The sequence below is a fragment of the Empidonax traillii genome, unplaced genomic scaffold (assembly GCF_003031625.1).
Source record: "Empidonax traillii isolate 1590-97213 ecotype Southwest subspecies unplaced genomic scaffold, ASM303162v1 scaffold34:size3740991, whole genome shotgun sequence".
Taxonomy (NCBI): domain Eukaryota; kingdom Metazoa; phylum Chordata; class Aves; order Passeriformes; family Tyrannidae; genus Empidonax; species Empidonax traillii.
The window spans coordinates 1,970,539-1,993,205 of NW_020955227.1; the positions used below are offsets into that span (position 1 = coordinate 1,970,539).

Genomic DNA, 22,667 nt, shown 5'->3' on the forward strand with positions numbered 1-22,667 from the left:
GCGCGCGCCGGCCCCTCCCGCGCGCCCGCCGCCCAAGATGGCGGCGCCCGTGTCGCTGCAGGTGGAGTTCGGGTGAGCGCGGGCGGCGGGGCCGGGAGCGGGGCCGGGCGGAGGGCAGGGCGCTGCCGGGCGGGGCAGGGCCGCCACGGGGCCCTCGGGGAGGGGGCCGCGGCGCCGAGGCGCGCGCGGCTGTGGCGCGCGGCCTGTGGGCCCGCCGCTGGGCCCGAGCGCCGCCGCCTCTGCCGCGGGGGCTGCGGGCCGCAGGTGGCGGGAGCGGCCGCCCCTGGGGAGCCGGGTGGTCGAGCACCGCCGAGGGGGTGTCCACCGTGCTGGACCTGCCCTTCTGCCCCGGGGCCTCGCTGCCATCTCTGTGTGAGCGTCCTGTGCCCCTCCTTCCTTTCTCCAATTTCAGCCTCTTATTTTTCTTTTTTTATTTATTTTTTTTTAACTATTAAAATTATGTGTAAAAACCTCCCACTCGTTTTTTCGGCTTTTTTTCCTCCTCCGTACGTGTACCTGTGGGTGTCTGTGTGTGTTCACGTGCCCTCGCTCTACTTTGTGTCCCAGCTGTGTCGATGTCAAACAGCTCCGCTCTCACTCGGCAGCATTTCGGTTTCCAGGCCTTTTCTACTGTAGTATCAGCTTTGCTCACACTCTGGCCCTGGGAACCTAAAGCGTTTGCAGTGGAAGCTGTGCATATTTGTGGAAATACTGGTGTTATTTCGTTAAAGCCTCCTTTTAGCAAAAGCTAAAAGGCTGCTATTTATTCACTTTTTCCCACCCTTTCACAAACACAGAAACGCCATAACCCTTTAAACACCCTTCTCCTTAAGAATCCTTTCCTCAGTCTTTCCTGCTTCCAGCTGCAGCAAACTCTCCTAATTTTCCCAGAAGAGTGAGATGCATTTTTGCTTCCCTTGGAAATGCATAAATGAGCTCTCTATGTAGGAACCACAGCTGAGTCCCCCACGGCTCCCGCTTTACAGAAGGACCTTATCCTGCAATCTACATTTTCCGCTGCAACAAAGCGTGACCTTGTTTTCGTTACATGAAAAAATGTTTTTCATATCATTGTTGTGACTTGTTCCCCCCCCCATGAATCTCGGGCTCGTGTTAATCAATCGCTGCTTCAATTTGGAGATAACCATTTGTTGTGAGCTGGGGGGGAGGACACCAACAGAGTGCCCTTTAGGAGGGTTTGCTGCGTATAAGTAGCGCTGCCGAGGGCACAACAAGGGTTCTGTTGTGCTCTGCCACTGCAGAGCCAAGGAAACCTACTGGGGCATTTTTAGATATTGAATTTAAAGGAGCTTAGTAACGTCTGGATGTATCTCTGTTGGTTCTTTAGGTGGGGGACTGGTTGGTTTTAAATATTTCTCTTTATTGTGTTGACACCAGTAAAGTGACTTCATAGGGGAATTTTTCTGTAGTAAATCTACATTTAAGATGGAAGGATATTTTGCCACAGCCCTTTGAAAATGGGTTGGTAATTTTTCAGCCTCACTTGAGCTTTGACTTGAGTTTTTTAAGAGTTTTCTAGTTGTTAAAACCTTACCCAGTCTAGAATTCAGTTTAGAGTCAAAACCTCACACTGCTGTTATGTCCCATATGTAAAAGTAGCTTTTGTGTTTATTACCCATATCCCTACTCACACGATAAAGATTGATAATCTATGACTTGAGTTTGGCCTCTGGCCTCACATCATCGTGAAAACTGATGGTCGTTGGTAAAGCTCAAGATTTTCACAGCTGTTCCTTTTCCAGAAAGGCGAGGAGCTCGCTGAGGCTTCTGAGTTGAAGTTACAAAAATTAATTATTCTTTTGAAGAGCCTAAGATTAGGTGCCTGGACCCAATTTAAATGCCAGTGTGAGGACCAGCTCCTGTACTTGGCAGGCTCTGCCTGTCCTGCTCACACCTGATCTCCTGTGCTTGCAGGGGACACCCCTTGTTCTCTGGTCCCCCAGTGTGTTCCGAGTGTCAGAGGAGGGACGTTCATCAGGTTGTTCAGTGGAGGAGGATTGTGTATTTGTTTATTAATGTTCTAACTTGTCATCCTCCCCACTCGCTTCCCCCAGTCAAGTCTCTCTCAGGAACACTTTGTAGATCAAGAAAGGGTTGCCAGGACTCAGGGGCTGCTGGCCCTGACTTGCTCTGTAACCTTGTGGGAGTTGTTCCCTCTCCCTGTGTTCTCAAGTGGAAACTGGGGGAATATTTATCCCAGAGGGATGCTCAGTTTTTGAGACTTCTGGCTAAGAGATGTAAGGGATGAGCAGCACTGGATGTTGGCGTGGTGGCTGGAATGTTGTTTAGGGTTGGGAGCACTCGGAGATGGGAACCATGTTCCCGTTCTGTTGGGATGATGCCTGGCACCGTGGGGTCCTGGCCCACAGCAGAGCCTCCTGTATGTGCTGGAGATGGGATCTGGCAGCTCCCCCGCCAAGAACTTGTGGTTTGTGGCAGGGAAAAAAAAAAAAAGACAAAGGGAATCCTGTGCTAAATATAGTCTGTGTCATTTGTTTTCTCTGCTGTGCCATCTATGTAAATCGCCTCTTTTGTGCTGTCTCCCTTCTGACAATAAAGCAAAATCTCAGTGGTTCATTGTTTTTATTTCAGAGGTGGTGCAGAACTCTTGTTCGATGGTGTCAAAAAGCATCAGGTGACTTTGCCCTGTCAACCAGAGCCTTGTGAGTATCAGAACCTGCTGGATAACTTGAAAGAATGACAACAGATGAAACAAAGCTGGTTTGTACAGCACTTCTAGTTGGCAGCGAGGATCAAAGTGTTTTAAAAGCTCTTTCAGACATACTGTGGATCGGGTAGCTTGGAAAACAGGGGTTGGTCCTCGAAGTCTGAGCAATTTTCATGTGCTCTCAGCACTTGGGAGTTGAGTCCTTCCTTAAGTCTTGCCTCCCTCCTCCTGGATAGACAACAGCTTCTGGATGTTTCCATCAAGTCTGTGTCTGTCTTGTTTGGTACTTGAAAGCACCAATAACCTCTTCTCTCTTTGTTTTTTCCCTGCCTGTTCTGAGATTTCCAAAAGGCACACACATGTATATATATATGTGTGTGTGTCTGTAGTGTATAGATGTGTGGGGGGAGCGTAGCAGTGAAACTTAAATTTATTTTATCTTCTTATTTGACTATCAAGTATAGATAATAATTTTACATTAACTCTGCAGTTGGAAACAGCAAATTTAATGCTCAAATGTGGTTCTGGAGATGCTGCCCATGGCCTTCCCTGCAATACAAACCAGTGTCCCAGGGATAAACAGTCACAATCTCTGGTTTGTCATTTGGATTATCAGCACTGAGCTGTGCTGCACTAACTCACTAACACACTCAGGTGTGTGCGTGCTTTAGTGGCAAGGTAATTTTGCCACAGGTATGTTCTGAGTTCTTCCAGCTAGATAGCACTGCTTTGTGGTATTTGAGTGGGATTATAAACCAAAATAACACAGAGCATCAGGGAATGTTAACTAAGATCTCGGGAATGGCCGATACCATAACCTATGTGCTGGGAACCTCCAGACCTGAAATCTTCTTGCTGTGCCTGGAAGTAATTAGAGATTGGTAGAAGTGCTTTTGATGCTTGGACATAAGTACATGTAATTCAAATGTAATTGGGGGGACTGGAATATTGTGTGATCTTGTGGGTGAGGACAGGGACTGAGGCTCCAGAAACATGACCTGATGCTGATTTGCTTTGTGAGTTTAGTCGTGTTGCTTAACTTTCCCCTGTTGCTAGTGAGGTTGTAGTGATACTTTCATGTATCACAAGAGAGTTCAGCATTAAATTCCAGCACTGTTAAAGCACTTTAAATGGAAGGTAGTAAAGAAATGCTAAAACATTCATTTAGTTGGCTCATAAAGTTGGGGGATAGAGTGTAATTTTTTTCAGTGCTCTGTAAATTTAAAATACCCAGTAACACCCACTGCCTTGGTGGTGTTCAAACCATGATCAGATGCTCATGAAGAAGGGATTATTACAGGAGGTGTTTATTTCTGCTAGGGGAAGGGAGGGTATTAATACCAAAAAATAATTCTTCTAGCCCCATGATTGTCAGCAGTGCAGCTGCTTGTGGCCTGATCCATTCCCACTTGAAGCTGCTGCAGAGACTTCTGTGGACTTGACTAGGATCTGGATTTATCCTCTCCCTGAAGGTCTGTCTCAGTCTCAGGGTTCAAACTCATGATCTCCAGTGATTCATTCCAGATTCATCTAACGCATTATTGCTCCCAGCTTTTCCTGCTGCCGTGTTTTCCAGCACAGGGATGAGGCAGGAACATGGGGGGTTAATGTCTGACAGTAAGGGGCTGCTGGAGACACCCCTCATAATATTTCCAGAAGACCATTATGTTATAGTGGTGAGGAATCCATAGAATCATATCAAAAACCTGTGAATAAGAAATTTGGTAAATCTGTGTGATTTTGTGTTGTTCCTAATGCCGTGTATTTCCCTGGTTCACACTAAGAACGTTTAATTCACTTATCTCTGGGTAAATAAAGATATATATAAATATAGCATGTTCCCTGTTGCAGCCAGAATTGCAATGATTAGAGAAATAAAACAGCTCAGTTCTACTGAGCACATCCTGTTGCTCACCTTACCCTGAATGTCCATCCCTGAGTACTCCAGGGAAAGACCTGTAGCATGAACACTGCTTGAAGACCTGCACTTCTAACCCCATTTTAAGTGATTTCATTATCTGCCAAGCTTATTTTTGGCCATTTTGGCCTCTCTTACCTACTCTTCCTTTCTCTCTAGGTTATTTTTGTCTTTGTCCTCCTTTTTGCAGAGCAGCTGCTTCTCTCTGGGACATTGGGCCCAGCTATATTTTAATTGTTTAGGCATTTTTATATATATCCCAGAGGTGGGGGGAGGTGGAAAATGATGTGAAAAAATACCCACAAATATTTACATGATAAAACAAGCTGTGCTCCATAGCTGACAGGGGCAGTCAGTGTTCTCTGAGTGATCATGTTGCTTGACCATTTGCGATCATTCCTCTTCTCCTGGTAACAGGCACCAGGTGGAAAGTAGGTGGGTTCCAGATCCAGTTAACTTTTTTTCAAGAAGATTTGATTCCCTGTCCTTCTGTGATGCCTGGAGATGGACTCCTGGAGGGATTAGGAAAGGCAGGAGGAAGGAAGCTGCAAATGGGACAAGAGCAAGCCACAAGGGGTAGAGCCGTGTGGTGGGACCTATTTTTATTATCCAGGGGGCTTTTTGTATCCTAATATCAGTTGAGCAGCAGTTCTTTATTTCCAAACCAGAGCTGCCTCAGCCTGTGTGTTGAAGTTGCTGCCAACAAGGAACTTGAAAAGGTTTGGTGTATGTGCATAGACCAGCAGATCTACCTAAACCACACTTTGTGCAGTCCTGTGTAATCTCGTAGAGCTGTTGCGGAAAGAAGACCTCAAGTGAGACAAGAATCCTGCCCCAAATTGCTGGCTATTCTGATGATCTCACTGATGGTGCTGTGAGAGGATCTAAAGGCATTATGCCCTGTTGGCTTCTTCTGCATGAAAACAGTGTGTGTGGGAGAAAGCAGCTGGGGGAATAACGATATTTGTCACATAGAGAGAGGATTAAATTGGCAGGGAAATCAACTTTATTTTCAAGCATCTAAGAGGCTATTAGAGACAATGGAGCATAAAAGAGAGAAACCCTAGATTAAAAACTGAAAATGTATTTGGCAACCTCCTCCTGAAACAAGCCACAGTAATTTAACCAAGTGCTTCAGTAATCAAATAGATCATTGTATGACTGCTCTGCAAGGGATGCCGGAGCTCCTTCCTCCATCTCGCTGGGACTCACAGTGCTGGATTTGTCTTGGCCATGGTTGCATGGATGCAGTTGGGAGGGTAGGAAGTCACTGGCATTGTTTAACCCTTGTAGTCATTGCAGGTTTAGCTCAGCAGCATCGTGCTGATGGAGAGTGTTTACAAAACCCCTCTGGCTGTGCTGTCTGCTGGATGTTGTATCCAGAGGCTGGGGCTGTGTGTAAAGTCTCTGGCACTTGTGCTGCAGGCTGCTTGCAGGCCTTTGAATTCCAGCTTCTCCTGTGGCTTCAGTGGTGAGACTTGTGTTTTTGGAGCAGCAGTGACCAGTTTCAGCAGCGCTCGCTCGGACCTTCTGGGCTAATCATGAATTCACACTGTGTTTTGGCACTTACAGGTCTGGAAGGATAAATTATTAATCAGTGTGTTTTGGTTATTGTGGTTTACCAAAACCCCAGGGAAAAAAAGCCCACTGCTAATCAGATTTTTTTTTTTTTTGAGGGAAAATGAAAATAATCTGCCAAGTGCTGTTCAAGTTGAATCCTTGTAGAGAGGAGCATGGTCTCCTCCTCGAGAGCTTTGCTTTCCAGGGGCCTTGTTCTGCACAGCATGGAGGGCTGCTGGGGACTTGGGAGCATTCATCTTCTGGGGAAAGAGCCTGGGGATCTCCAGAGATCAGGCCTGTGATACAGGCAGAGGGGCTTAAAAAATACAGCATGGCACGTGTTCAGAGTTGACTGGGGTGCTGTGCCAAAACAACGTGTAAAATCGAGAGTAGCAGTTGGTGTTGGTTGTAAGTGCCCGGTGCTATTGCTACATAGCACATTGTAGTTAAGTCATTAATATTCTGGAATGCTTTTATTGCTCTGCTTATTATTCCTAACGTTTTAAACTTACTCCAAAGAACAAATAAAAGTATATTGGGTGATGCAGAGGCTTATTAGAAGAATGATGAGAAAAAAAACCCCGTGGCTCTATGGAAAACTTCATGCAGTCAAATCTTTTTAACCACAGTGTGTGGCACTCGCAGCTCTCAAAGGACTTGGGTTAGTCCCCTGCTTGTGCATCCTACTCGTGCATCTCTCTTAGCCAGGAAATTATAGATCTGGTGGCAAGGGAAGGGGACATAAGGTGGGAGCTGAGGCTGGATCCTGGATCCTGGCTGCTCCTGCAGGATCCAGCAGCGTGTTTGCAGCACAGAGCCCGGCGGGATCGCGGTGTGGTGCCGCAGGATGGAGCAGTCCCTGCCACGTGTGCTGCCCTCCTGGCTGCGGGCACAGCTCTGGGTCCCTGTCCCAGGGAGACCACGAATCCCTTCGCAGGGAGCAGGGGAACAAACGCTCATCCTCGCAGGAGCAGCCCCAGCACCCTCCCGGGAGGCCGTGGAGCCGCGTTACGGGATCAGCTCATCCCAACTCATTGTGGAAGGAGCTTCCCAAGCACTGAGAAACCAGCTCTTGTGTGTGACCAAATCCCTGGGATAACAAAGCCTGGCTGTTACACCCTCCTTCCCAGCCGCTGTATCGCAGTGTGTGGACACCTAGCAGGATAACCCCTCCGTGCCGCCCCCCCTGCGCTCCCTCTTTTCTCTCGGTGGGATTTGCTGTGCTGACAGCGCTGTTCAGAGGGTGGCAGCGGAGCAGGGCTGGGGAGGAGGATCCGGGCCCTTTAAACCGCTTAGCATGCGGTTCACACGGCTCCGGGCCAGCTGTTCCTTTCTCCTCCTGCCCTCACTCGCAGGAGTTGTTTGCTGAGCTCAGAGCTCCTGTGCAAAATTGCTTTTCAAAAGAGCCACTTTCTGCTTAATTAAACAATGAGCCGCCGTCCCTCTGCACATCTGTAAAGCTCCCTCCGCAGCCCCTTTATCCCACAAACTGCTCCATTCTTACCTCCATTCACTTGTAAATCTTACCCCCCCTCTCCTCCACCCTGATCATCTCACTGGCCCTTTCTTTTCCCCTTTCAAGTAAGACTGAGGGGCTTGGAGTATCTGTGGGGGTGGCTGGTTTGGGTGGACAGGAATCGGTTTAATGGTGCTTGGCCCTGTATGAAAGTCTAATAATAATAGCAAGGCAGATCTGAGCCCAAAAGCGAGAGGCGATTTCCGTATTTAGAGGAATAAAATCATGGCAGTTCCTGAGCCGAGCTGAGGCACTGACTCATCCGGCAGCCACAGGGGACACCAACCACCAGCCAGGCTGGGAGGGGGGCAAGGAGTTGACTTCAAGGCATTTTCTGATCCAGCTGGCAGTGCCAGGGATAGCCCAGCCCAGGGGATTCCCTGGCTGTGTGCAGGGCAGTGCCAGGCTGCCAGGGAATCCCTCTGCACACTGACAGGAGCAGCCACCCTCCTCTGTGGTGTGGGATCTCACATCAGCTCCCTGTAGTATCTTGTAACAGTGATAAAGTTGTCCTTTTTAACCCCCCGGTGCCTGTGCACACACACAAAATTCAGAAATCAGGAAAATAGAAGGGAGAGGAAATTTCGGTTTGCTGGGTTTTGGCTGAGCTTTATGCCAGTGGTTAGTAATGCATTCTCTGAATTGTCTTCTGGAGAGCTTAAAAAAAAATTAACCAGTAACATTCAAGGTTAAACAGGATAAATGAATAGAAAAGGGATGAGGTGGGGTATCTCCTTTATCACTGGGAAGGACAGATTATAGCCAGGGTGATGCAATATCATCTAGCATAGATTGATTGGGAGGAATGAAGAAATGGGAGTTGAGTGCATTAGCAGAAGATTCCTGACTGCAAAAACTATTAGACCATGGCACAGTCTCCTTGGGGTTTGGTAGCAAGTCTACACTGCTCAAGCCTCTTAAAATCAGAGCAGGCAAGGCTCGGGATGGTCTTTTGTTAAGAAAAATTCTGCGCTGGCAGAGGGATAAAATCCCAGGACCTGTTAAGGAGATGTGTTTTTTAATGTGTGCGATCCCCAGGCTGGTACTTGGCTGCGGGGACGATGGTCTTTGAGGCTCTCTCAGTTCCTTCCTTTGACAATTCTGAACGAGAGGCAAGACCCTGGGCCAGCACTAGTGATCTGTGATCCTAATTAAAAGAGACAGTTTGGTGCACTGGCATTTATTGGGGAGCCTGAAGTGACAATAGCGTTGGGTGTTACGGGATTAGATGCTCTGACTTTGGAAATGAGTAGGGATTAGGTTTACCCTGAGAATCAGCTCGGAGCTGCTTTTTTTTTGTCATGGGAGCTGATGGATCTGGAGGCTTGCTGCTGGCTAGCGGTGGGATTGGAGATCTCTTGAACTTGTGTTCTCCTACCAGCAATCTGTGGGGAGCAGAAGATCCCAAGCAGCTCCTCTCCAGCTCATGAGCGTTGTGATTAAAATCTCTGGGCTGAGAACTGCTGGGTGATGACTGGGATCTGAGTCTTCACTGCTAACAGGAAGGCTGTGAAAGACCTCTGTGTTCCCTTCCCAATTTGTGGACACAAGGAAATGAAGAAGAGTGTTGCTCTTTTAGCTGAGAAGCAAGAAAAAAGATGTCATAAAGCAATTAAAAATTAGACAAGCCAAGACCTTAGTTTGAAGCAGACAAGAACAGATGAGAGCAACCATTGGGATTCTCTTATGCCTGGCTGTAGTTACCCCCTAGTTTCTTCCCTAGTACTTAAATCACTGCTCATTCCAGTGTGTGGCAGGATTGGCTTGTGCACTTGTCAGAGAAAATGGATTTTGCTCTTGCTGCAGAATTTTACCTGGCTGCTCACTCTGTGTAGTACCAAACTCATTTACCTGTGACTCCATTCATATCAGCTATTCCAGGTCGTCTTCTGCAGTTTATGGCACACCATGGTCTGCTTCAGAGAATGATTTGCATATCAGATGGGAGACTGCAGGACTCAGAAGGATCCCTTAGGTCAGGTTTTGAGCTCTTTTGGGGAGCAGATTCCTAGAGAGTCCTGGGATCCAAAAGAGAAGTTGTGCACCTGGAGGGACAGCAGGTATTGGGAGCTGGTTTGTCTGTTTTAAAACCAAGCTGCTTAAGCAGGGAAAGGGGCATACAAATTGTCTTTCCATACATTTCCATGCAGGCAGGGGGAATAATGGCAGAGGAGCGGCAGGGAAGGGGCTTTGTCATGGTTACAGGCCGGTGGCTGAGAATGTGGGTGGAGCAGAGCTCGTCCAGAGTTAGTGACCTCAGCAAATTGGAGCTCAGCCATGGTCAGTATGATAAATGATCTTATTCTGGGTCAAAGAAATGGTACCCCACAGGGAGGGATCCGCAAGGCGGCCCGGGAAAGCGCTGTGCTCTGGCAGCACTGACCCCTTAGTGACCAGTGCTGCATATATCTTATTTACTGCAGACCAGAAGGGAATTTTCCATGCTTCAGCCTTTATAGGGTCCCCCTATATCCCTGAAATAATCCTGGTTCTTCAACCAAGGCAAGAAAATATGGGTGTCATTACTCCTTCCGGGTGCCCTTCGGGGCACTGTGCGCGCTGTGCGGGTTTGAACGTGGATTTTAAGGTGTCTGGTGGTTGTCTGTGTGAGTGAATCTGCCAGTGACCTGTGCAGCTCCCAAGGAGCCAAGAGCTGTGTGTCTGTGTCAACTGGTATCACAGTTGCACAAAATCCTTCCGTGTGTCTGCACATTTATCAGTTCGGTGTGAGATCCTTCTAGTGCAACTCCCAGCTTGGTGTTTCTTATTCAAGGCACCTGGTTTCTCCCTGCACACAGCAAGTGCCCTCCTTGCTGAGTTATCACTGATGAATCTGTCAGGCCCAGGAGGTTTTATTGAGCTAGGGAAGATCTATGGATTTCAGCCCTGGCTTTGAGGGCGCAAATGAACCCTGGCTCTTGTTCCAGGCAGGGCTAAAATGGAGCCTTAGATGCTTTCCTGTGGCATAGGAAGCTCAAGCGGATTCTTCATGAAGGAACAGTTGGGGTAACGCAGAAGATCAGGCCTTGGAGGATTCTCAGGAGGGCAGAGCAGGCTGTGCAGTTCTGTCTGCCACAACCAGGAGTGTTTGTGGTGCAGCTGGGCTGAAAAGGAGCCGAGGCTGTTGGGTTGTGTTTGCGCTCGCTGCAGTTCCTGCATCCCGTCTGCCTGCGTGACAAGGCAATGACTTTGTGTCACCTCGTTTTCCTGAGCGCTGTGTTTCACTGGGTGATTTGTTTTCTGCATATATTGTGGGCTTGAGCTCCCATCTGTGCACTTGAACTAAGCAGTTTTCCCAAACGTTTGTCGGATTTTCTTCCTTTTTTTTTTTTTTTTTAATTAACTTTAGATTATTTTTTTCCTGAGAATTTGGAGGGGGGTTGATGTACTGTTAGCACAGGCAACAGAAGCTGTCTGTGTATACAAATAAGACAGGGATTTCCTACCATGTGCTTCAGTCCTTCCTTTGCAGTTTAAGAATATTTCAGCTCCCTGGGCCAGTTCAGTCTTGCTCCTCTGGTCATGCTGCCGAGGGTGAGGACAGTTAATGAGAATTAGAGGGTGTTTTTGGTGTGGATGTTTGTTTGCTGTGAGTGAAATCGAGTGGGCTACCAAAAGGTAGGGTGAGGACAGACCACGCAGCAGATAAAAATAGATCCTTACGGGGATGAGCTGGGCTTGAGCTGGTGACTCTGGAGCAAAATGCTGTATTGTCTCAGCTCTCCTCTGAACCTCCCTCCTGAGCCAAAATGCACGGAGGGTTTTGCAGCCAAATGACAGCACCTGTAGTACAGCTGTGCTCCTGCCAATAGCAAACATCTCTGTTCTGTGATGGGGACCAGCTTCAAACCAACACCAGTGTGAAATCACTGCATTGTGATGGTTTAACTTGTCAGTGCATGTGATGCCTGACCAGGCTGGATTCTTTTTCCTTCCTCTTACGTTACCTGTAGAGGACCTGCTGTTTGCACAGCAAATCCTTGGCCCAGGGAGCTGGGAATCTGTTAGACCTCTAGTATAGTATCAGAAAGAAAATGTCCTATGTATGTCAGCTGTAAGAGATAAGCAGTTGTGCCGTAATTTACCTCTTACTATTTCCATCATGAGAACATGGAGAGGCCTGAGCTGTTGATCAGCACTGCTGTTCGAGGCGCTGAGCTGCAAGATGGCTTCTCCCCAGACCCCTTGCAATGCAAGTAATCTTGTTCCTTTTCAATATCTTACTTGTGGGAGATGGTTTTGGTGTGGCTGTGGTCATTTGTCATCCTTTATAATTGATTTGTTCTAGTAATACTGGTGTACAGAACGTAGAGACATGAAGGTGGGTGAAAAAATTCAGTGCTGATAAAGCAGATGAAAGTATTACGTCTTAAGGTTGGCTGTGGAGAAAGGGTCTCAATTTTTGTGCCTTTTGGAGTGGGGAAGGCGTGTACAGGGGTATCAGTTCTTTTTTTTTTCCTGCTGTCTAAATTCTCCAGTATGTGTGTACATGACCTCTGGGTGGGAATAAATGAACGTAGGCTCAGGTGGAGCTGAAAATAACATTTATTATGGAAGGAGATGGGGCGAGGGAGTCTTCCAACTCAGCCTCGAATAAATCAGTCCTCTCACCCCTCCGTCCAGGCTGCTTCTAGGTGGCTGTCTTTTATCCAGCTGGTGCAGCGTGTTTCTGTTTAAATGATCTCTCCTGAAAGGTCCCAGAGGAAAGGGCTGCTTATTCCACGCAAGGAGAATGGTGTATGGCACAGCTCATTGTTGTGTGCCCCGCTGCAAGTGCATAAATATGAAACAGCTCGCGGGCGATGCTGCGGTGGGGCCGGTGTCCCCTGCACACCCCCCTCCTCCTCCTCCTCCTCCTCCTGAAGGCTCCTCTCCATCTTCCTCCCTCTCCCGCTTTCAGCTCTTGGTGATGGAGAGCGGGAGCCTTTTGGGTGTGGGATCCTGAGGGCCTGATGTTGCAGCAGCGTTTTTCAGGGGAAGGCAGATATGGTTAGCTCTTGTTTTGGTGGCTGAGGGACCACTGTGGTGGGGGTGTGTATATATATATATATAAAATATATATATGATATGATATATATATATGTATATGCACACACCTTCTGAGCGGCTCTTGCTGTCCCCAGTGCACATTGCTAAGAAAAGAGGCAGAAAATGGTCTATTTTGTGCTCTTGACTACATATCATTCCAGGGGAGTCGTGGGTTGGCTCCAGGCAGGTGATCCGGCTCACCGGGCAGTTTTAAGGCACAAAGCAGCTCTTTTTGCCCTGATCAGAGCGATCCGGTGCTCGGAGGCAGCAATGCCTGTAGTGCTCCAAGCAGCCCTGTGGTGGAACTGAGGTGCAGGGGACAGGCTGGATGGCCTGGGAAAGCGGGGGGAACACAGGGAATCTCAGACCATCCCCCTCTCCCCAGGAAAAGAGGCCCCCATTGCCTACACCAGGCCTGTTCATCCTTGGTGTGGCAGAAGCAATGGGGGTGATGTTACTTGGAAGAACCCCAGTTCTGCTCTGGGTGACATCCATGATCCCATAAAATCCTGGAGTAAGGCCTGGGCTGAGTCGAGCCACTACGCACACACATTTATTTTTGCTGGTCATGAAACAAACACACAGGGAATGGTACACAGAGTGAATTTAGCTCCGAGAAGCACACGTGGAAAGGTTCCTTGTGGCTATGGCGAGCTTTCTGCACGTGAGACAGACCTGGAAACCCATCCTGCTATCTCTGCTCATCCTGGAGCAGGGCTCCAGCCCTCACTGCTGGATTTGTGCCTTCAAAAAGCTTCCTTGCGTCTCAAAAACAAACAAAACTCTTTGGGGGCTTTCAAAGGGCTGTTTAAAGGAGCCCCGGGAGAATAACTGATTGTGGATTCGGAATGATGAAGTGGTTTGTGGAACGGTGAAATATAGAGGCAAATGCAGGAGAACTCCACATTGCAATTTGTCAGCTTCTCCAAACCCTGTAAAGGATTATTCCCCCCTCCCTTCTTCTCTTCTCACCTCTCCAATAGGAAATTAACTGATGCTATCACTAAAGAAATTGTTTTTCCCTCACAAAGTAAAATTGATACTATAAAAACCCGCCAGCAGTGTCTCCTCCTCCTTTTACATGAAGACAAATTCTTCCTGTCACCTACTGAAATGGAAAGATAAAGGCTGAGCTTTAATAAAGAAGCTCTAAGCCCCAAGTGTAGAAGGAGGGAGCAGGCATGGCGTGGGGAACACACCAAGGCAGTAGGAGTGATGCTGGGGGGATACTGCAAGCGTCCAAAATATGACAGGCCAGTGCCTGCATGTGTGTTTAGTGCATGATCATGGACAAGTTTGGGCCCCAGAGCTCGTGCCTCCAGGACTTCGTGCTGGTTTTGGTGCTGACAGCGTCTGTCTTTGCTCTTTTCAGGTTCTTAGGCTTGCTTGTTTGGACTCTTAAAATCTAATTAAGCACACAGAGAATTAGACATAATTTGTTGGGCGATCATAGAACACACAGGAGATGGGATGTGCTAAAGAGATCTGAACACTGGGGGTCTGCTGCTGGATGGGCGCTGCACACATTGTTTGAGGGATGAGTTTTCTTGGGGAAACCTCTTGTGCCAGGCTGTGGTGTTTGGGGCAGAGCCCTGAGCTCCCCTAGGACAGGACTGCCTGTGGGATGCTGCTGAGGGGCTGCCCTGTTAGCTGGTTTCTTTGCAGCTATCGCCACCCATCCTTGCACATTCCTCATCTGCTCCTTCTGGATAAACAACTGCTTTGCTCTGGCATCACCAGGAGCCGTCAGGCAGTTTGTAAACCCTGTCCTTTCTCCTTCCAGGGGATATCAGAAACCTGCTCAAGTGGATCAAACAGAATATGTTGAAAGAACGACCAGAATTATTTATGCAAGGGGAATCTGTGTAAGTACAACTGTTATGAATCCTCCTTGTGTTTTTTTGTTGATCCCTGCGGTTTTAGGATTTTTTTTCCCCTGTTGGTTGCAAGAAGTAAGTCAATCCCATCAAAACATGGGATTTGCTGAAGTGATAATGAGAGGCATCCCACCCACACCCCACACTGTCCACAGAGAGCATCTTTTGCAGCCCTCACCCTAAATCTTTAAGCCTTAAGCATGAAGCAGGGCCACGTAGACCTTGTCTCTGATGTCACCTGGAGCAGCAATAGTGCCTGTACCCTCAATTCCAGGAGTTTTAGCAGGTCTGTCCGTTCCCTGCTGACATCACTGGGACTGAAGCAGTCACTCCCGAGAAACGCCAACAAATAATTCTTCTGGGAAATGTATTTTTATTGTCAAAATGGGGCCAGCCTCGTGGAGGATGGAGGGGGGGAAGGAAAAAAAAAAAAAAAAAAAAAAAGAAGGCAAGAGAAATAGAGCAGAGTGAGCTGTGCAAGCCATCCCTGACTGCGGGGTGGCGCTGGGGGTGTTTAACATTCGTCACGGATCTTTGTGAGCTGAAGCGTGTGCCAGGTCCCCTGGTAACAGGAGGGACAATTGCAGGACACCGAAGATCAAAGAAGGGGAATCCCTTTGCTCGGAATCAGGGGCTTGGAGAGGATCCCAGGTGCTCGGTGCCTGTGGCAGGGGCACCGGCACAGCTTTCCCTACCTTCGCATCGAGCTCTCTGCGCTCGACTGTCGTGCGTGGGTTTTAATTACCTGGCTCTTCTGCATCGTACGGAAATGTATCATCCTGGAGCAGCCTCGGGAATGGTGCGTTTGGATTCAAATGAGCCTTGGGATCGCTCCTGCCTCCCCTTTATTTGATGTAGAAAGGGCACAGACTGTACCTGTTCCACCTCCATGCTAGGATTCCTTTTTGGCTTTGTAAGCAGTCAGCTTGTGATCTGTGCTGTGACATTCCCTTGTTCTTAACTGTTTGTGGAGCTTTTTAGCAGACCTGTATCCTAATTATTTCTCTCTGTTCTGCAGGAGGCCAGGAATTTTGGTGCTCATCAACGACGCAGACTGGGAACTAATGGTCTGTACTCCTTAAATTTGACTTTCTTTGCTGAAAATATTGCTCTCTCTGTTCTGTGGTTGCTCTCAGAGAAGCTGTTTCTGATTCTTGCCCCAAGCAAAGCATCTTGTATTTTGAGGGGGAAGGGGCAGGCTGGGATCTCTCTGCTGTGCTGTGGCTTTTCAGGAGCCTGGAGCCTCTCTCTAACCAGCTGAGTCTCATCAGCCAGCCAAGGTCTGAAGAGAGATTACCCTTTTTTTCCCTGGCCTCTGGCACTGGGCTTTGCACCTCTGGCTGCTGGTGGGTGCCCCCATGTGTGGGGTGACTGTGGTGGGTACTGGCAGCTCCAGGCCCCAGGCAGAGCCGCCTTCCCTGGAGTCAGGGCATGCCTGGCAGGTGAAGGCCACGGGGAGATTCCTACCCAAACAGGCACATGGTAAATGTCTTCCCTTCTCAGCCCACTGTTGTGCTCAGACAACAAACAGCCCCTCGCTATTTTACTGCCTCAGGCAACCACCTGTTCTGTCAAAACCCTGGTCCAGAAGGTGCTGTGGGCTGATGAGCATCAGCGCTGTGGCTGATCCCTCACCTTCACTTCTGTTGTGATGAAAACATCAGTCTGTCCCTTTCTGCTCTCCCTAACACTCACCATCTCTTTATGAGCTGTTTTCTCTCTGCAGCTTGTATTTGGAAATGACATTTAAACCATTTTTCTTATTTTTTTTTTTTTTTTTGCCTTGGCCTGCAGGGTGAGCTGGATTATAAACTCCAGGACCAGGATAATGTGGTTTTCATCTCGACACTGCACGGCGGGTGAACTCCTGAAAAGACAAGAGGATGTAAATCCAAATCTCTGGGCAAAAACCCCAAACAAAAACCTTAACCCACCCAAACCTCTCTTGAACTGCCTGTGCCTGACCTCTGCATCTTTCTACTATATTCTCTTGTTACTGCACATCCAAATAAAGCCCTGCAGCCTGCGGCCTGCTGTCCACCACAACAACATCCATCTTTTGGTCCTCATTTCACCTCTCCTGACTGCACTTCCAGGTACCCTAACGAGCAGAGAACACCTGCAGGATGTGGGACTTTATTTTTCCATGATGGGAGGAAAAGGGGTGCTGAACCCTGAGTAGGATGACGTGTCTTTGCAAGCAGTGAGGCGCTCTGGGGGAGTTGTGCCTGTTTTGGGGCAAGGCTGGGGTGCCTCTGCCTTGATTCTGGGAACCAGGATTATTTTACACAATACTTAGACAGTCTGTGCACCGGCCACGGGAAGGGTGAGCCATCAAGTGCAAGGAAACAAAAAGTGGCTTGCCTAGCTTTTCTGTGAGGTAGCAAACATGACAGCTTCAGAGCCATCTGTAGTGACTTCCACTTGTGGTATTTATTTATGGGAAGCGGGAGAGAAATAGGCTTTTTTGAAAAGTTCTGTTTTTCTGATCCCTCGTGCTGCTTTCATACTGGAGCTGAAGCAGAGGGTGAAGTGCTGGCCCATGAACAACGTCAATCTGTAATGATTTGGTTGGAGGGGAAACAAACCCTCACCCAGCCTGAGACAGCACAGAGTGATCAGGGCAGCAAATGATCTTTCTGTCACCGTGATGGACAGGATTGATCGCTGCGCTGTGTTCTGTGCAGGTGGGAGCTGCAGCCTGGCCGGGGAAGGGCTGGGGCTGGAGATGAACAGTGGAAGTGCCAAGACCTGGGAAAGTCAGGCTTTTAACCCTTTCCACCAGTGGGAGGGAGAGGCTTCTTACTGTGTGCCCTGAGGAAGTCCGGTGAGCGCTGTGGAAGTGGCTGTGCATGGCTCTGCTAGGGCACGGATGCTGCTGGCTTTCCAGAAGTTTCCTTGGATGGATGGACTTGCCCCTGCCAGACCAGAGGCCACGGCAAGAGCGGAGGATAGCACTGGTGCCACAGGTCTGAAACGTGCTGCGTGAGCTTCCAGGAGTGTCCAACTGGGATGTTGTTCCTGTCCCCCCTGCCCTGCTCACCTGCGGTTGGGCTCGGCTCCGGCAGCGCACGGGGGTCCCCAGCGGCTGCTCCCGCTCGCTGGTGCTCAGTTGGTGCATCCTGGAGCTGATCTGCACCACACACCGCTCATAGAGCCCTCCATCTCCAGGAGCTGCTCAGGCAGCCTGGCCCAGCACCCCGGGTGCTGCGTACAAGGAGCTTCTCCCGCCCTGCGCCTGACGGAGGAATTCCACTGTCTGATGCGGAGAGTGCCGAAGAGTAATTCCCTCAGCTGACTTCTCCTCTCTCACGTTCACCCCTCTACAACCTGCGTAATTAAAAGCACCCACGGACTACGATGCTGCTGCATCTGAGGAACCCCACCTTCCACCCACTGCTGGTGACAAACTGATATTCAGCCTTTTCCAAATCCAGCCACAGCGACTCGAGTCCAGCTCACGCCGTTTGTAAATGACATGGATGGGCCAAAGGCTCTTCTCTGTCCCCAGTTCTTGGCCGTTAGCTTTGCTGGGCCGGGGCAGTGGAGGGGGATTCCAGGTGATGGTAGGAGCTGGCTGAAAAAACAAGGAACCTGTGTGGTGTGCAGCTTGAAACAGACTGAAACCCGATGGGAAAAGGCAGGTTTGTCTTCAGCGCTGCTGCCTGCCCTGCCTCTACGCTGCTTCTGTGCCTTAGGCTGGGCTTGTCTGTTCTCATCCCCCCCAGCTGTTTGCTCAGATAGGATGGGTTCCTTCCCCAGGAGCTGTTATTCCCCTCAATAGTGCAGGTAGACCCAGGTGGCTTAAGCTCCTGCTGTAGTAAAAGCTGCCAATCACTGCTTAAAAAAGCTAGAAATGGGAAGATGAGGGAAGCCAGGAGGGTGGAGAAGAGGGGTACAGCAAAATCCTGTAAAAAAACCAACAACAAAAAGTTTCTGAAATAAAAGCCTTTTAAAACATTCTCTGCCTCCAGCTTTGTCCTAGATAGGCTCTTGGTGAAATTCTGCTCGGATCTTGTAATGCTTCCCTCCTCCTCCTGGGTTTCCTTGGCAGCCCCGGCCGAGCCGCTTGGCTGGTGGATTCATAAAGCCTCTCTGTTAGAACGTGCCTTCCTCCGGCCGCCGTTCCGCGGGGGCCGCTCCGCTCTGAGGGGCTCACCGGGGCGGCGAGGGCCGTGCCCGCGGCCCGGGGCCGCTCCCCGCCGAACCCGCCCGGTGCCCGAGCGGCGGGGATGGTTCCCGGCTCGGCGGAGACTCGGAGCGGCCTCCGTGTGCCCGGGGCCGGCCGGGGCTGCGGCAGGAGGACGGCGAGGGTGTCCCGGTGCAGAGCGGTCCCCGCCGCACCCCAGGGCCGGGCGCACGGCGGAATGAAATTAAACCGCAGTGTTAGAATAGATAAATAAATAAACACCAGCAGGATAAACCGGGATGGAGCCGCAGGGCCGGGTCGCCCGCTCGCCGTGCCCGGGCTGCGGCCCCGCCGCCCACGGGCAAGCGCCGGTGCCCGCGGCTCGGCCCCTCCGTCCTGCCCGGAGCCTGCCCGGGGCTGCCCGTCCCGGTGGGGACCCGGCCGGGGTTTGACGCATTGGGACCGAGCCCCCCGGCCGCGCCGAGCCGAGCGGAGCGGCCGCCGGTGTTTCCTCAGTTTCCCTGAAATCCTGGCTCCGTCCCGCCGGGCCGCAGTCGGGAGCGGTTACCTGCCGTGCCCCGGGCCCGGGGAACGTCCGTCCTCCGTCCTGCGCCCCGAGCACCGTCCTGGAGCCCCGCCGGAGGAGGTGAAACCTCTGCTACAGATGTCCAGACACAATTCTTGGTTCGTACGGCTCCATCGCACAAGAATTGCGTTTGGACAATCAGGAGCGGAGATTCCCATCCCGGGCTCGCGGGATCTTCCAGGGGGAATCCGGCTGGAGGCTGGAAAAGAAGGACACACGGGCCCTGAGCCGGCTCCCGCCGCCCCCCGCTCCCGCTCCCCGGCCCCGCCGAGCCGCTGCTCCGGCCACGACAAGTTTCGAGCGCAGCCGCGGCGCTTCGCATCCCGGGTTCCATTTAATGGCACCGCGAGGGGTTTAATTATATCAACTCGTTCCTTACCCCTCAAAAAAAAAAAAAAATTAAAAAGACCCCTATTAAACAAATAAACAAACAAAACAAGAAGAAAAAGAGAAAGAAAAAAATTTAAACCAACATCAAGGGAAAAAAAAAAAAGAAAATAGAAAAAAAAGAAGAAAAAAAGCCAGGAAACGAAAATCAGCGATCCATCCCCGCTGGAGCAGCCCCAGTGGAGCGGGGGCTCGGTGCGCCGGAGCTGGCGGCCGCGGCGGGGCTCGGTGCCTCCGGCAGCCCCGGGGCTCGGCGGGGGTGATGCTGCGGGCACAGACCTCGGCCCCGCGCTGCGGCCGTGCCGCTTCTGCCTCGGAGAATTCACCAATTCCAAACGGATCTCCCTCAAGATTCGGGTACTTTGAAAAAAATAGTCGAAATTTATAAAAGCCCAACCGGAGGGATGGGGAGGGTGGATATTAATAATTATAATAAAAAAATAAAGGAAAAAGATGAAAAATCCAGGCTTCTTCCCCAGCCCCTTCTCACCGACCGGCTCCCACGAAGTTGGGAACAAATCCCCCCTCTCCAGACAGGGAAAATCCCGGCCCGCTGCCGGCGCTTCCCTCGCCGGTGCCGGCGCCGGTGGCCGTGGCCGCTCCGCGGCGGGGCTGGGCAGGTCCCCCCGGGGGAGGGCTGGGGGTCTGCTGGCGAGCGGCGGACCCCCGGCTGCCCGAGCCGCCCTCGGCCCCGGCGGCCCGCGGGGCTCCGAGTTTCCACGGGGCGCGGAAAGTGCGTCCCGCGGGGGCGGAGCGGGCGGCCCCCGCGGCTCGGCGGGGCACAGCGGCGGGGCTCCCGCGGCACCTGCCGCCGGCCCCGAGCCCGGCCGAGCCGCCGCGGCTCTGCCCTGCTTCCTCCACGCCGTATCCACCCGGGAGGGTCCCAAATCCGCCCGGGAGGGATGCGCACACCGGGGCTCTGCGGGCTGCGCCGGGGCCGGGCAGGGCTTTTAGTTGAACGGCACAACAATAAATGTGTTGCAGAGCCGGCGAGAAAAGAATGGGGATGACCTTCAATTGGTACTGGATTTGAATAACACCACGGGGTGATAAATGCCCATTGTGTTTTAGGAGTAATGAATCTCCACTGTCTCTATAGCACAGAAACAGCAGCTGCAACCTGGAGCCAGCCATCTCTTAAAGACACAGCTCCCAAACCCTGGCCCCGGCCCGGCCCGCAACCCCCGCACCGCCGGGACCGGGACTCGGGGTTCTCTCTGCCCCGGCGGCTCGGCGCCCGGCCCCGGGGACGGCGCGGTTGGCCCCATTCGGGGTTCTGGGGGTCCCCCCCGAGCCGCCAGGCAGAGCTGGGACTGGGGTCCCCTCCCACCCGCTCGGTCCCCCTTGGGGACCCCCGTCGGTCGTGCTGCCGCGGCAGTGGAAGTGGTCGGGTACCCCGTGGGGTATGGGGTCACCTACACCCCACCCCAGCTCCCCACGGCAGGGAAAGTGCCGGGGATAAATAATGCTCATTGTTTTCCCCTGATGAATATTACCGAGTTGGCAGGCCGGCAGCTGCGGGCTCCGGCCGGGAGAGCGGAGGCATCGCCTGCCTCTCTCTGCCTGCGGACCCCCAGCTCCGACCTGTGGGGGTTCCCCGCAGCCGCGGAGAAGAGCACAGAGGTGTCCCCTGCCTTCACCCCACTGCTGCCTGTCATCACCCTGGGTGCCACTGGGGTCCTTGGGCAGAACAGGAGTGGTCCCTGGGGGGGGTTCACCAGGGGGGTCCCCGCTCCTCATCACCTCCCACCGTGTCCTCGCACAGGGTTTGGCCCCGCGGGGAGAGAGCCGTGAGTGCTGGGAGAGAAACTCCGGTGTCCCCAGGGATGCTTGGAGCAGTGCAGCCCCATGGAACTGCAGGGTGACCCCAGTCACCCTGCCCCCAGCCCTCGGTGATGTCCCCTGCCTCAGGCCTGGCCCCTGGAGCCCAGGGAGAGTGTCAGAGATAGTGTCAGGCCCAAACCCTGAGTAGGGATCAGCGGGGCAGGGATCTTCGACTGGAGACTGCTCTCCCACAGAGTCTCATTCTCACCCTGGGAGGTTTTGCCCACCCTGAAGAGGCATGAAGGTATCCCAGGGCTTGGGGACAGACACGTCCCCATGGCCTCTACCTCATGGGCCAGGGGGATGCTGAGCTCCTGCCAGAGCCATGCACCTCCCTCCGAAGGGCTCCCCTGCCTCCCCACACCTCCCTGCCAGCACTAGTAGCAATAAACCCACTTCCTATGAGTGTGAAAATCAAAAGAAAGCCGGTATTTAATAAAAAGAAAAAAGAGCAGCAGCTGAAGGCCCCTGTGCTGGGTTGCAGCCATCGCCCAGGACCTGCCACTGTTTGGGAAGCAGGAACCATCTGAGGGAAGCCCCCGGCACTGCTCTGGGTGTTCTGGCATTGTTTTAGCCCTGGACCTGCCAGCCTTTTAACTTGCTTTAATTCCTAACGCTTCCAACCACCACCTTTTTTTTTTTTTTTTTTTTTTTTTTTTTTTTTTTTTTTTTTTTTTTTTTTTTTTTTTTTTTTTTTTTTTTTTTTTTTTTTTTTTTTTTCCCCTTTTTTTTTTTTTTTTTTTTTTTTTATCTCTCTCCTCCTTGCTGCTTTCTGCTCCACTTGTAATAAAGAAAATATCTTGGCTGGTCTTAGCCAGTTGCTTGGCAACCTCAATAGAAAAAAAGAGAACAGAATGTAACCAATCCCGAGACAACCGAAAGATTTTGGTGACATGTGACCTCTCGGAAAAGGGCAGCCTTAAACTGTCCCTTCTGTCCTTTGCTCTGACCATTAGGGTCTCTCGCCCTCCCCCGCCCCGGGCTCCTTACACCAATAAATATGGATTAGTGAAATACTTTTTCCCACACTGATGAAAAGCCGGGATTGATCTTTCCACCTCCTTTATCTACCAACCTGACAAGTTTCTAAACAAAATTAAGAGGGAAGAGGCGAAAGGAGCCATCCCGGGTTGGGCGGCCGGGGACGGATTCT

General features: G+C 51.1%; 1 protein-coding gene across 1 annotated transcript; it reads left to right on the plus strand.

Moving 5' to 3' along the window:
• On the plus strand, window positions 1-16,637 carry URM1 (ubiquitin related modifier 1). Its single transcript, XM_027877816.1, has 5 exons — window positions 1-72; window positions 2,614-2,684; window positions 14,495-14,576; window positions 15,607-15,655; window positions 16,383-16,637. The coding sequence occupies exons 1-5, from the start codon at window positions 38-40 to the stop codon at window positions 16,449-16,451; spliced, it is 306 nt and encodes a 101-aa protein (XP_027733617.1). The 5' UTR covers window positions 1-37; the 3' UTR covers window positions 16,452-16,637.
• The last annotated feature ends 6,030 nt before the right edge of the window (window positions 16,638-22,667 follow it).

Coding starts and splice junctions, on each gene's coding strand:
- URM1 (XM_027877816.1), top strand. CDS start 38: ATGGCGGCGCCCGTGTCGCTGCAGGTGGAGTTCGG. Junction 2,685..14,494: donor GCCCTGTCAACCAGAGCCTT/GTGAGTATCAGA, acceptor TTCTCCTTCCAG/GGGATATCAGAAACCTGCTC. Junction 14,577..15,606: donor TTTATGCAAGGGGAATCTGT/GTAAGTACAACT, acceptor TCTGTTCTGCAG/GAGGCCAGGAATTTTGGTGC.